General features: G+C 41.6%; 1 protein-coding gene across 1 annotated transcript in view; it reads left to right on the top strand.

Annotated features, from left to right (window-relative positions):
* Positions 1 to 14,342, top strand: part of lama1 (laminin, alpha 1) — an 89,691-nt gene extending 75,349 nt beyond the window's left edge. The window contains exons 50-64 of the mRNA XM_061712943.1: positions 236 to 386; positions 461 to 605; positions 2,152 to 2,293; positions 2,375 to 2,489; positions 3,841 to 3,993; positions 4,095 to 4,246; positions 4,324 to 4,518; positions 6,144 to 6,327; positions 6,416 to 6,522; positions 7,654 to 7,843; positions 7,935 to 8,084; positions 8,846 to 8,999; positions 10,339 to 10,472; positions 12,359 to 12,572; positions 14,111 to 14,342. Coding sequence (XP_061568927.1) covers positions 236 to 386; positions 461 to 605; positions 2,152 to 2,293; positions 2,375 to 2,489; positions 3,841 to 3,993; positions 4,095 to 4,246; positions 4,324 to 4,518; positions 6,144 to 6,327; positions 6,416 to 6,522; positions 7,654 to 7,843; positions 7,935 to 8,084; positions 8,846 to 8,999; positions 10,339 to 10,472; positions 12,359 to 12,572; positions 14,111 to 14,265 — 2,341 coding nt within the window. The 3' untranslated portion in view covers positions 14,266 to 14,342. The remainder of the gene's footprint in view (positions 1 to 235; positions 387 to 460; positions 606 to 2,151; positions 2,294 to 2,374; positions 2,490 to 3,840; positions 3,994 to 4,094; positions 4,247 to 4,323; positions 4,519 to 6,143; positions 6,328 to 6,415; positions 6,523 to 7,653; positions 7,844 to 7,934; positions 8,085 to 8,845; positions 9,000 to 10,338; positions 10,473 to 12,358; positions 12,573 to 14,110) is intronic.
* The last annotated feature ends 416 nt before the right edge of the window (positions 14,343 to 14,758 follow it).

Consider the following 14,758-nt stretch of genomic DNA (forward strand, 5'->3'; position numbering starts at 1 on the left):
ATGCTGATGATGATAAAGTTGGACATTTTAACATGGAGGTCAATGGAGATGGATTCGCTGTTGGATCCAGATTTAGTGGTCAGGAGAGGAATTTCAGGTCTGGATCCAGACCCTCGTTGGCAGGAGAAGACCTGCAGGTTTTGACTTGAGCTCACACGTGTAACACAGCTTGTCCATATCGTCCTACCTGTATCATCTGTCCGTCTCACTTGTCTGTCTCCCCTGCCTGTCTCAGTCCCCAGGTAGAAGAGACTTCTTTCCACTTCGATGGCTCTGGCTTCTCATTGGTCCAGAAGTCCCTGAGAGCAACGTCCACGTCCATTGTGCTGCAGTTTAAGACTTTGTCTCCAGGTGGACTGCTGCTGTACCTGGCCTCCAACAACACTGTACGTATACAAACACTCATGATACTGTTACTGTAAAGGAACACAAAGATGAGTTCAGTTCTTGTGTCCTGCAGAGGGACTTCCTGTCCATAGAGCTTGTTGAGGGGCGTGTCCGTCTGACATTCGACCTGGGCTCAGGTGCTCTGGTCCAGACATCAAACAGGAAGTACAACACAGGAGTATGGTACAAGATCACCCTGCAGAGGAACAAACGCAAAGGTACTGTGTCACATGAGTCAAATTGAGTCAAATGTTTTTCTTATTTTATTTGATCTGAGAGAGCAAAGATCAATTAAAGCTGCAAGCAGCGATGAACGGGCCCTCGCACTCATGACCACCGCCTCCCATAAGCATATCAGACATGACACCACCCACGACTTCCTATGTCAAACCATTCAAAAGTTATAGCAGAAAGTAGGAACTATGAAATATCGACCAATCAGAAGAAGGGGCGGGGCTTATTTGCACCAATTATGGTCAAGGACTCAAAACCATGTCCGATGACACCACCCACGACTCTTTATGTCAAACCATTCAAAAGTTATTGCAGAAAATCGGAAGTATCACATATCGACCAATCAGCAGAAGGGGCGGGGCTAATTCATGCCAATGAAGGTCAAGTACTCAAAACCGAGTCAGATGACACCACCCACGACTCTCTATGTCAAACCATTCAAAGGTTATGCCAGAAAATACGGACTATCAAATATTGACCAATCAGAAGAAGGGGCGGGGCTAATTCAGGCCAATGAAGGTCAAGTACTCAATACCGAGTCCGATGAGACCACCCACGAGTCTTTATGTCAAACCATTCAAAAGTTATGGCAGAGAAAAGTATTCTAGGGGGCGCTGTTGAGTCATTTTGCCACGGCCATTAATGCAAACCATGAAATATCAAATTTATCACCAGGCCTGGCTTGCATGCAAAATTTGGTGACTTTTGGGGAACTATTAAATATGGACCAATCAGATGAAGGGGAGGGCGCGCTTTTTGGCGTCTAGTGTCGCCACGGTAACACTTTTGAAAGAGAAAAGTAATGCGCGTCGTCGCAGGATGGAGAGGCATAAGAATTGATAAGATTTTTCCGATTCCGATTCCATTTTCGATTCTGCTTAACAATTCGATTCTTTATCGATTCTCTTAGCGATTCTCATTTGGAAAAAAGGAGAACAAACAATTTTAGTATCAACTTTGTTTTATATCTTTGAACAAAAAAATATAAGTGAGGTCTTAAGACGCCTCCAGCCTTGGGCTCCTCCATGGTGCCAGGGGGTCCCCACAAAATTATTTGTAATATAAAATATGTATTCAATATAAAATAATAATAATAAAATAAATATTCTTCTGTAGAAATTAACTAAATACAAAAAATTATTTTGTGGCAATTACACAAGAATGTCCAGTAACATGTTCAACACCACAAACTTAATCTCTGCTCGGTGACATTCATCTATTCTGGCCTGATACTCTTCCCTGCCTTGATGAAAGGAGAAGCTAGTGGTAGATGCTCTTTAACTTCTCCATAGATGAGCTGATGAGCTGCAGCTGTCAGGAGCTCTGCTGTCCGACGGAGCGCCCGGAGCGAATGCAACTACGCAACGTGCGTGGTGACGTCATTCGCGCCCACTGGAATCAATAAGGGAATCGTTTGTGAAAAAGGCAAACGATTCCAAGGAATTGAAACACTGGGAACCGGTTCTCAACAAGAACCGGTTCTCGATTCCCATCCCTATCTATGATACTTACATGATGCTTGGTGTCCAGGTTACCTGTCCATCATGGCAACAGGCCACTCATCAGAGAAGGAGGTTTTGGAGGCTGAGTCCCCTGGAACAGCGTCTGACCTCAACCGCTCCGACCGTGACCCCATTTACATCGGAGGACTTCCTGCCTCCAGACCAATCAGGTAAACAAGGCAGGCCAAACTGATATGAGGACAGGTTTGTGCCAAATGTGTCCTCATCTGGTCGGTCTCTCTGGTTGCTAGGCGACAAGTGGTGTTCCGGTCATACATGGGCTGCATAAAGAACGTGGAGATCGCCCGGTCCAACTTTGATCTGCTCAGAGATGCGTACGGAGTCAGAAAAGGCTGCATTCTCAAGGTACTTGTCCTCATCCATTTCAGTACTCACGGATACCTCATTACTCACACAAACCTTCGTACTCACAGATACATCAGTATTCACAGATACCTTAGTACTCACAGATACCTCATTACTCACACAAACCTTCGTACTCACAGACACATCAGTATTCACAGATACCTTAGTACTCACAGATACCTCATTACTCACACAAACCTTCGTACTCACAGATACATCAGTATTCACAGATACCTTAGTACTCACAGATACCTCATTACTCCCACATACCTTAGTACTCACAGATACCTCATTACTCACACAAACCTTCGTACTCACAGATACATCAGTATTCACAGATACCTCAGTACTCACACATACCTTAGTACTCATAGATATCTCAGTATTCACAGAGACTTTAGTACTCACAGATACCTCGTTACTCACACATACCTTAGTCTTCAAAGATACATCTGTAATCACAGGTACATGAGTACTCACAGTTACAAGAGTACTCACATATACATCAGTACTCACAGTTACATCAGTACTCACAGGTACATGAGTACTCAGATACTTCAGTACTCACAGATACCTTCACCAGGATCCCACTAACATGGAGTGGTAGCCCCCGTGGTTGCATGATTTCCGTGTAGAAAGCCTTTCCCCTAAAGATTCTTTTGAAATTGACAAAGAGCAAAGTTTCCTCAGGTTTACATAGGCACAACGTCCCACCTCAGGGTTCTGCATACACACAACATAGTGGACTATGGACAACATGGTGGACTATGGACAACATAGTGGACTAGTGACATCATAGTGGACTATTGACATCATAGTGGACTAGTGACAACATAGTGGACTAGTGACAACATAGTGGACTATGGACAAAATAGTGGACTGTCAACATCATAGTGGACTATTGACATCATAGTGGACTATTGACATCATAGTGGACTATTGACATCATAGTTGACTATTGACATCATAGTGGACTAGTGACATCATAGTGGACTAGTGACATCATAGTTGACTATTGACATCATAGTGGACTGTCAACAAAGTAGTGGACTATGGACAACATAGTGGACTGTCGACAACATAGTGGACTATGGACAACATAGTGGACTGTCGACAACATAGTGGACTATTGACATCATAGTGGACTATTGGCAACATAGTGGACTGTCGACCAAATAGTGGACTATGGACAACATAGTGGACTGTCGCCAACATAGTGGACTATGGAGAACATAGTGGACTATTGACATCATAGTGGACTTTAACTTCCCTAACCCTAACTCTTCCCTAACCCTAACCCTAACCATAACCCTAATTTCCATAACCATTGCTGATTTATTGATTGTTTCAGGCTGTGAGGAGCGTGTCGCTGTTGACAGGAGGCTTTGTTCAAGTCACACCCCCATTGTTTGGTCATGAGGTGGAGCTCCTGTTCTCCTTCACCTCCAGAAACCAATCAGGTGTCCTCCTGGCGGCCTTCAGTGATGACCGTCCCCACAGACAGGTGAGACTGAAGTCAAATGAGACTCAAGGATACCACATCTCTGTGTAACGCATAATGTAACCCAGATCCTTCTGTTTGCATGTGTCCGTCTGTGCATGCAGCATTTCCTATCTGTTCACCTGGCCTCAGGTGCTGTAGAGGTTGCGTTTGGTCAGGTGGGCGGAGCCCACCGAGGGGTTGCGGTGATTCAATCTAATGGAGGGTCCTTCAGTGACGGACACAAACACTCTGTGATTTTGACTTTCCACCGGAAGTAAGTGTTGCCGTTGTAATGGTCACCTGTCCCTCCAGTCTCACCTGTATGACATCTCCACCTTTTCTGTGTACCAGGTCTCTGTCCTTGCAGGTGGACGAGGAACATCTAAAATCCATCTCTCTTTCGCCAGAAGTTTTTTCTCGTTTTTTGCCTTCTTCGTTCTTCATTGGTGGGGTTTCTCCAGAGAAGGAGGTCCTTTTGCCTACCAGATTACAGGATTTATCCAGGTCGTTCAGGGGCTGCATCCAACACCTGGCAGTGAGCGGAGTGTAAGTCCACCTCTCAAAGACACTCTGCACTCTGGAAATGAAGTAGTATCCAGTATGTAGATATTCCTAGAAGCACGGGCCGAGGCGGAGGAGTAGCAGCAATTTTTAACTCCAGTCTCCAAACAAAAACTGAACCTAAGTGCAATTATAATACATTTGAAAGCCTCACGCTTAGTCTGAAATTCCCGAGCTGGAAATCAGAGAAGCCAGTTTGATTAGTGGTAGTGTACCGGCCCCCTGCTGGTGCTTATCTAGAGTTTCTGTCTGAATTTTCAGATTTCCTATCTGGATTATTGATCAGGCTTTTCTCCCACTATGGGAGTTTTTACCTGCCATTGTTTATGTAATAATTGCTCGGGGGTTTATGTTCTGGGTCTCTGGAGCGTCTGGAGACAACTTTTGTTGTATTAGACGCTATATAAATAAAATTGAATTATGAACTGTATAGTGGTCTGGCAGTTGTTGGAGAAGGTAGTATGCCACCACTAAAAGAAATCTTGCTTTGGTTCAATCAGAAGCCGGTCGCACAACCAATCTTTGTCCTCAGGACCCAGAGCCATGAATGTAACCAGATTCATATGACTGGATCACCATCTTGTCATCATATTATGAAGGTCTGTTTATGATCTGTTTATTTGAGCCAGGTGTGTTGAAGCTAGAAGCTAGAAACATGCAGGTCAATGGGCCCTGAGGACCAGGACTGCATTATTGATGTCTTATGCTAGGTAGACTTCTCAGTTGCATACTGGAGATCAACCCGAGTACTCTTCACATACTGCGATTTGTGTAATTGCTCATAACCAGTACTGGAGTTGTGGGGGGATGAGGGGGGGTGAGGGGGGATGGCATCCCCCCCTGAAATAAAAACGGTCAAAATCATCCCCCCCTGTAAAACTGCCATCCCCCCTTTCCATCCCTTATGTCATTTCATCAATGAATGTGGTTTTATTTAGAGTCATCACCAGAAAAATAACACCAGAAAAATGTGACAATTTTCACCTGTTTCAAGTAAATTTTCACTTGAAATAAGAAGGAAAATCTGCCAGTGGGACAAGATTTATCTTCTCATTACAAGCAAAAAAAATCTTGTTCCACTGACAGATTTTTCTACTTATTTTAAGTGAAAATCCACTTGAAACAGGTGAAAATTGTTGTTTTTTCCAGTGATGAGTCTTGTTTTAAGTGTAATGAGATTTTTTTTACTAAAATGAGACATTTTAACTAGAAATAAGACAAATATTCTTGTTAAGATTTTGAGTTTTTGCAGTGATCCATTTTACTTATCCTTCAGAAAACTGTTTTTTATTGTAGTGTTTTGATGTATTTGATGTAAGCCCAGTGGATATTTAAAGCTTACTGCTTTAAAGCTTACTGAACACCTGCTTTCTGCAGGTGTTTTGGTCAGTGCTATTATTTGTAATATATTATATTATTTGTAATCAGCACAAATTATCTGTCCCCATATGATCAAATCCACCACCCCCCTGAATTCTTTTTTACAACTCGAGTACTGCTCATAACCACGTACTCAATGCTATATTTAGACAACAGTGCATATTCACCAGTGTAGTATGAGTATGGCAAGCCTTTTCAAAAACTTCAGACTGATTACATTCTTTCTACAGGCTCCTGGACCTATCAGCAGCTGTTAGATATGAGGGGGCGGAGCTGGACAGCTGCCTGTTGGAAGAGAGGGCCATGGGGGCGGTGCTTCCTGAGGACCTGGATGTAGAGCCAACACCCGACCCGGCAAACCTGCTTTTAGCTCCACCCACACTCCTTAGTGCCCAAACACCTGGAGCAATAATGGTAAACAACACGCCTGTTGATGACTGAAGATGAACCTACTGTGTGATATTATTGAAATACATAATGACTTATTGTTGCCAATTATCAGTGTGCATCACAGGAAGAGCCAACATTTCTGCCATCAGCAACTCAGTTTGGTTTGTCTAGACACAGTCACATGGCCTTCAGGATTGATCCCAACATGGTCCGCAAAAAGTGAGTCTCCATAACGACATTGTGGGCAGGGTATTATATGATTGTGGTGGGTAGGGGTGTAACAATATATCGTGCCACGATATTTTGCGATACAAAAACGTCACAATACGTGTCGTGGAGGTGACAAACTGTATCGCGATATTGGATTATTAATATTAATCTATTGTGTTGACTAGTAACGGCCGCGCCTCGACCCGCGGACCAAAATCTTCCTCCGCTCAGAAGAAACTAGTCCTGTTTTGGTCCCGATCACGGGACTCTTGGGGGTTTTGAGCTCTGAACTTTTACTGATGTAAGGCTGGTGTAGAGTTAAGCCTTACCTTATTAAATTAAACCTTTTTGGGGTGGTGAGTAGGATAAACACGGGGAAACTTCTGCTGAGTTCCAGTGTACTTTAATGTCCCTCAACAGTGTAGGATTTTAGAACATCAACACAGCACCTAGTGCCGTACTGTGGCGTATCACTCCGCCCAATCTAAAACAGACTAATCACTACAGATAAACTGACTAGTGTCATTATAGTCCCTGATTTACATCAGAATATAAAGAATATATTTATAAAATAATCAACCCTGAATTACCAAAATAACCTTCTTAACTAAAATAAATCTCCTCTTACACTTATAAGGTGAGCATGAATCAATCTTTTTATGATGTAAAATTGTATGTATTTATTTACTTTTATTTATTTATTTAATTTTAGTTGTTACATTTCTGGAAAAGAAAAAAGTCAAATCATACATGAGAGAAACTATTCAGTTTGTGTCTAAATATTTGTACTTGTATGAAACTGAAGATCATAATGCAAACCTGACATTTACTTTTAGTTCAGTTTGTGGAAAATGGTTGGCCTGGCTTTCTCTTTAAAACTTAAACAGTTATAAAGCATTACAAACTGTAACAATAGGGCAAACGCACAGTATTGTTTTGTATCTTGTGTCTTTCAAATAAAAGACCATTTTTTCCAGTTATATGTTCCTCATTCAAGGTTGTTAAAAAAATACTGCTATAATATCGTATCGTTATCGTGACCTCAATATGGTGTATCGTACCGTATCGTGAGATTACTGTATCGTTACACCCCTACATATGATTGTGGGTCATGTGTGTGTTGTGTTTCCTCCCCTTCAGTGTGTCTGTGAGGTTATCTCTCCGGAGCCGGGCTCAGGACGGGCTCATCCTCCTCCTGTCTGACTCCAGACAGACAGACTTTGTGGTCCTTGGTCTGAAAGAGGGGAAGGTCCGGCTGTCAGCTAACCTGGGGAAAGGCCCTGCATCCGTCACCTCCCTCGTTAGTGTTAGCGATGGAGAGTGGCACTCTGTAAGTGGCTCGCACCTTGGGTTGGAGGTTTAGCAGTGATGTGGAAATGTTAATGCGTGGTTGACTGATCTCTGATCTCTCTCTCTCTCAGGTAAGGGCGGAGGTGAAGAGGCAATCAGTGGCCGTCTCTGTCGACGGCTCCCGCCCACAATCAGTCTCGGTTAAAGGGAACCAGTTGAACGTTCTCAGCACGGTGTACCTGGGAGGATTACCTGACCATGTGACCACCAGGAGGATCAATGTATGTCTACTTATCAGAGTACTACTGCTTATACAGCCAGTACACACCAGAGTACTGCTACACATAGTCTGATGAAAGAGCAGGGGCCAAAACATTCTTAAGAAAAACAATCTTCTTCAGTGTAATTTTTTTTCTTAAGTTCAGTCTTAAGAAGAAAAAAGAGAAGAAGTCATATTCTCCAAAAAAGTTCTTAAGTATTTTCTCAACTTTCTTCTTAAGTTTCTTCTTAAGAAAAAACTTAAGAATAAATGGTATTCTTGAAATAAAAGTTCTCAAATTTGTTCTTGACTTTTTTCTTAACTTTAAGACAACCTTGACCTGTCTTAAAATTTCTTCTGTGAAAAGGCAAGACTCTAATAATCACCATCCATAATAATCAAACTCTCATCCACCATAACCTTGAAAAGTTCCTGCATCTCTTTTTCTCCTTCTCCATGTTTAGTGAGTGACTGACGGTTAAGACCAAACTACCTGTATAAATGTTGTTTGTTGGAGCGTGCAATGAGATGACATATTTTAAGAAGTTCTTAAGGAGGAAAAATAAGAAATTCGTAAGAAAATATTGAGGAATTGCACTTAAGAACTTTCTTATGAACTTCTTAATTTTAGATCTTAAGACACTTCTTAAGATCGTTCTTAAGAACATATTGGTGAATCCGGCCCCAGAGCTTCAGTTCTCAGCTGAGCTTCAGCCACACAGGTGTAGCTGCATCAATGTGACTGATATTAACGTCCTACTTGAATGTTCTTCTGTCTCTCAGGTCAGTAGCGGTCTCCCTGCGTGTATTCGATCCGTCAGCCTGAATGGTGCCACCTTGGATCTTAGCAAGCCGATCTCAAAGCACAGTATCGCCTCCTGTTTCACCAAGGACCAGACAGGAAGTTACTTTAACGGCAGTGGATATGCTGAACTGAGTGAGTGTAGATGATGTTGGTATAAAAGAAGTTTATTTTTATATACATATATATATATATATATATATATATATATATATATATATATATATATATATATATATATATATATATATATATATATATATGTATGTATGTATGTATGTATGTATGTATGTATGTATGTATATATATATATATATATATATATATATATATATATATATATATATATATATATATGTATGTATATATATATATATATATATATATATATATATATATATATATGTATATGTATGTATATATATATATATATATATATATATATATATATATATATATATATATATATATATATATATATATATATATATATATATGTATGTTATATACCCTGGACCTGTAAAACTGATGGAGGTTGATGAAATAAAAGTTCCTGTCTGGTTATTTTCTCTGATTACTTCTTACAAGAAATATACAGGACTGTCTCAGGAAATTAGAATATTGTGATAAAGTCCTTTATTTTCTGTAATGCAAAAATGTCATACATTCTGGATTCATTACAAATCAACTGAAATATTGCAAGCCTTTTATTATTTGAATATTGCTGATCATGGCTTACAGTTTAAGAAAACTCAAATATTCTATCTCAAAAAATTTGAAAAATTCTGGGAATCTTAATATTAAACTGTAAACCATAATCAGCAATATATAGCATTCTGAGACACAAAATGTAGAACTCTGGACTGAAAATGAACATATACATGACATTATTTGTCAAGTATTACATTATCAGTTTTGGAAAAAAAAAAAAAGAAAAAAGACCCACCTGAAAATGTAATAAATTCCCAATAATGTAATAAGGTATTACATTATCTGTAAAAATGTTATTACAATATCTGTCAGGATATTTTATTACATTATTGGTGAAGTTATTACATTATAGGGTGCTGGATATACATATATTAATGGTTATTACCGTACTGGGAGGAAGTTTTTATGACTTTTATTAAGGTGACAATCAGCCAACTTTTGATGAGGAAGAGAAGTGTGAGAACAGAACCAGACCATGAAAACAGACAGAATCCAGCAGAAGTCCAGTCTAAAAGCTGAATCCACCTGCTGCATACAGTCTAGTCTGTAACTAAGCTTTTAGATGGACCAGAACCAGAACATCCATCCATCCATTCACAGGCGACAGACCGGTGAATCTCTCTCTACCAACACGGCTGCAGAAGTCACGTGACTGAACAGCGATTACTTGAGACAAGAGTCTGTGGGGATTGGCCTGAAAGGCCGAGGAGGAGTGTGAATCATGTTTCTCCAGGTAAACAGGTGTGTGTTTGTGTGTGTGCAGTGCATCGAGGGTACAAGGTCGGCTCTGACATGTCAGTGTCTCTGGAGTTCCGGACGAGCCAATCGGATGGAGTTTTCTTGGGAATCAGCAGTGCGAAGGTGGATGCTGTGGGACTGGAGATGGTTGATGGACAGGTGAGCTCATGTCTGAATGGTCAGCTGACGCGTCAGGTAATAAAAAAATGTCATACAATATGGCCATCAATGATAGCTGCAGCATCACGAACATGTTCTCATTTATAAGTAGTGCCATTAATGGTGCATGTTTCCCCACATCCATGACCTTTACCACATCTGAACACACCTCCCTCAGAACTCGGGGTTGTAGTCAGGTTTATCCTCACCACAGAACTACTGACTAACAGCCATCCTATTAGTTTTTTCTTTTACATTTTCACATTCATTCTGATATTTTTATGTACATATGGAAGTGAAACAGCTGACCTCCACTCTAGTGCAGACATGGTAATGGTATCAAACAACTGCTGCAGTCACCTTTTCATCCTCCAGGAGGATGAGGAGGATCAGGATCAGGATCTTCCCTGATGACTAAGTTTTATCGTTCTTTCATCGAATCTGTTATCACTTTTTCTTTCATTTGTCCTGTCGCGAAACTAATCGCCCTCTTGGGGACAAATAAAGTAATTGATTGATTGAGGCAAAAAATCCTGGACAAGCAAGACCTTTTCCTGAAAATGAGGTTGCAGTATCAACTGGACTCCAGCACCCTGACATAGACAGTAGGGGTGTGACGTTACGGGTGTCACGGGGTGGTTGGATGAGGACCCAGATGCAGGGGAGCCAGAGGCAGGAGTTCAGCAAAAAAGGTTTATTTAAAAAAAAGGCAAGAACCAAAAACGCTGCAGAGCAGGATGAACAAAAAACACTGGATCAAAAACCGAAAACTTGGCAGGACACATGGAGGAAGGAAACAGTACGGAACCACAAGGAGCAAGGGCAAGACCAGACCAGATATACACAAGGGGGTAACGAGACACAGGTGCAGACAATCAGGGCAGATGGAAGACAGGCGGGGCAGAACAGAAACACAAACTGGGGGAAATGTCAACCACTGACATAACCCCCCCCCCCTCAAGGGACAGATCCCAGATGTCCCCATGGACAGACCACCCAGGGTGGGTGGAGGGGGCCTGGAGGAGGGCCCAGGCCAACACACGGCCAAAGTTCCAGGGGCCGTCCTCGGGGCCGGGCAGACCGGCGAGACAGCTCGGGGATTCGTCCACAAGGCCTAAGCTTGGGCCTTGGCGTGAGGCTTGGACGACTTGGCGTGGGGCTTGAACTTTGACTTGGCGGGGGAACTTTGACTTGGGGGGAACCTTGACTTGGCGGGGAACCTTGACTTGGCGGGGAACTTTGACTTGGTGGGGAACCTTGACTTGGCGGGGAACCTTGACTTGGCGGGGAACTTTGACTTGGTGGGGAACCTTGACTTGGCGGGGAACCTTGACTTGGCGGGGAACCTTGACTTGGTGGGGAACCTTGACTTGGCGGGGAACCTTGACTTGGCGGGGAACCTTGACTTGGCGGGGAACCTTGACTTGGTGGGGAACCTTGACTTGGCGGGGAACCTTGACTTGGCGGGGAACTCAGAATACGAGGAGCCGGCTGAGGGGGAACCCGGGTCCGTGGCGCTGGCTGCTAATTAATACTTGTGATTGGTCATCATGTCATAATATAACCAATCTTCATTCCTCCAGTCATGCATCCACCCTAACCCCCCAAACCCAACCCAGTCAGAGGGGCTATAGGGAGTCCCTAACTTTGTAAACTTGATGTAAAACCAATTTCTTGATGTGTGTAAACATTTACTGTCTTGCAAACAAGACTGAGGGTTACCCAGGGTTACTGAGGCCTCAAGAGTTTTAAAAGAAACCTCTTGAGGTCCAGCCTCAGTAACCTCCTAGCCAGCCATCACTGTGATGTAGATATGTAGATATGTGAAGGTGCAGCTGTGACTTCTCCCCAGGATATGAGAGCTGTACCTGTGTGTGTTTCCTCAGGTGGTGTTTAACGTGAACAACGGGGCGGGCCGAGTGTCGGTGCGTTCCATTGGGCGGCTGCTGTGTGACGGGCAATGGCACACCGTCCTCGCCAGGAAAACCAAACATCATCTCCTTTTGACCGTTGATGGCAGGAAGTATTCCACCCCTAACCCCTACCCACAATCCACCTCTGCTGAGACCAACAACCCGGTGTATGTGGGAGGATATCCAGGTGAAGTCAACACACACACACACACACACACACACACACACACACACACACACACACACACACACACACACACACACACACACACACACACACACACACACACACACACACACACACACACACACACACACACACACACACACACACACACACACACACACACACACACACACACACACACACTGTAGATGGCTAGGTTGAATCTAAATAGATAGATAGATAGATAGATAGATAGATAGATAGATAGATAGATAGATAGATAGATAGATAGATAGATAGATGAAATGAAGAAGATCATGGACAACCCTGGACATTGACATTGAAAGTCTTCGGATCTGCTGAAACATAGACCTGTTTTTTTTTTAAAGATTTTTTTGGACTCTAGTGGCCCTTTATTCAAGTTTCAGACAGGAAGGTTCTCGGCATTTTCATTACGTAACGAAAATGCAAACCACGCCCACAGCTATAAAACCGTGTAACTGCATGAGCGTCCGACTATCGTAGCACTGCGTGACATCGGACGCTCTCTGTCCATCTCCCTCCAGCAGCTGAACTTTATTGAGGTTTTTGTAGTGAAATGAGGAGGAATCATAGTGGTGCAAAGAGGAACCTCCCACTCTGAGGAACTGGCTGGACATTATAGAGGAGATATTCGATATGGAGAAACTCACACACATACTGAGACTCCAGCAAGCTCAATTTAACATGAAATGGGACAAATGGACATCATATAATAAGTACTCGAGTTGTAAAAAACATCAGGGGGGATGGTGGATTTTATCATATGGAGACAGATAATTTGTGCTGATTACAAATAATATAATATATTACAAATAATAGCAGTGACCAAAACACCTGCAGAAATACTGCAGGAATGACATAGCAGCAGTTAAATGCAGCCTTCTGTAAGCTTTAAATATCCACTGGGCTTACATCAAATACATCAAAACACAACAATAAAAAACACTTTTCTGAACTTATCAATATGACTCTGTCCTTCACAGGATAAGTAACATGGATCACTGCAAAAACTCACAATCTTAACAAGAATATTTGTCTTATTTCTAGTTAAAATGTCTCATTTTAGTAAAAAAATCTCATTACACTTAAAACAAGACTCATCACTGGAAAAAACAACAATTTTCACCTGTTTCAAGTAGATTTTCACTTAAAATAAGTAGGAAAATCTGCCAGTGGAACAAGATTTTTTTGCTTGTAATGAGAAGATAAATCTTGTCCCACTGCAAGATTTTCCTACTTATTTCAAGTGAAAATCTACTTGAAACAGGTGAAAATTGTCAAATAAATTATTGAATGAATGAATATACTGAATGAAACCGGAGAATCATGGATGATGTATCATGTAATTGTGTATACCACTGACACTGTCAATGTTCTTTGTGTGTATTCTTGTCTGCTAAAAATCAATAAAATTTGAGTAATAAAAAAAAGAAAAAGATTAGGTTGTCCAGATAGTCTCACCACTGACAACACATCATTTACTCACTCACTCCTTGGTTTGTGTTTTGCTGTTACAGGAGGGGTGAAGCAGAACTGCCTGAGCATCAGAACTGCGTTCAGCGGCTGTGTGAGGAACCTGCAGCTCTCCAGAACTCACCAGAGCACCAACCTGGACATCAGCTCCGCACACTTCCTGTTGGGCGTCACACCAAACTCTTGTCCTGCTGCCTAGTAACCATCAGTCAGCTGTTATAAACCCTGGACCTGTAAAACTGATGGAGGTGGATGAAATAAAAGTTCCTGTCCGGTTATTTCTCTGATTACTTCTTTCAAGAAAAATAAAGTATTTTTGCAAATGCTTCAATCTAAACTACAGGACTGTCTCAGAAAATTAGAATATTGTGATTTTCTGTCTTAAATACAAATCAACTGAAATATTGCAAGCCTCTTATTATTTTAATATTGCTGATCATGATTTACAGCTTAAGAAAACTCAAATATCCCATCTCAAAAAATTAGAATATTCTGGGAATCTTAATCTTAAACTGTAAACCATAATCAGCAATATTAAAATAATAAAAGGCTTGTAATATTTCAGTTGATTTGTAATGAATCCAGGATGTATGACATTTTTGTTTTTTTAATTGCATTACAGAAAATAAAGAACTTTATCACAATATTCTAATTTTCTGAGACAGTCCTGTAAAGTATTTTTGTAAATGCTT

Source organism: Cololabis saira, chromosome 22 (genome assembly GCF_033807715.1).
Source record: "Cololabis saira isolate AMF1-May2022 chromosome 22, fColSai1.1, whole genome shotgun sequence".
In the NCBI taxonomy this organism is placed as follows: domain Eukaryota; kingdom Metazoa; phylum Chordata; class Actinopteri; order Beloniformes; family Belonidae; genus Cololabis; species Cololabis saira.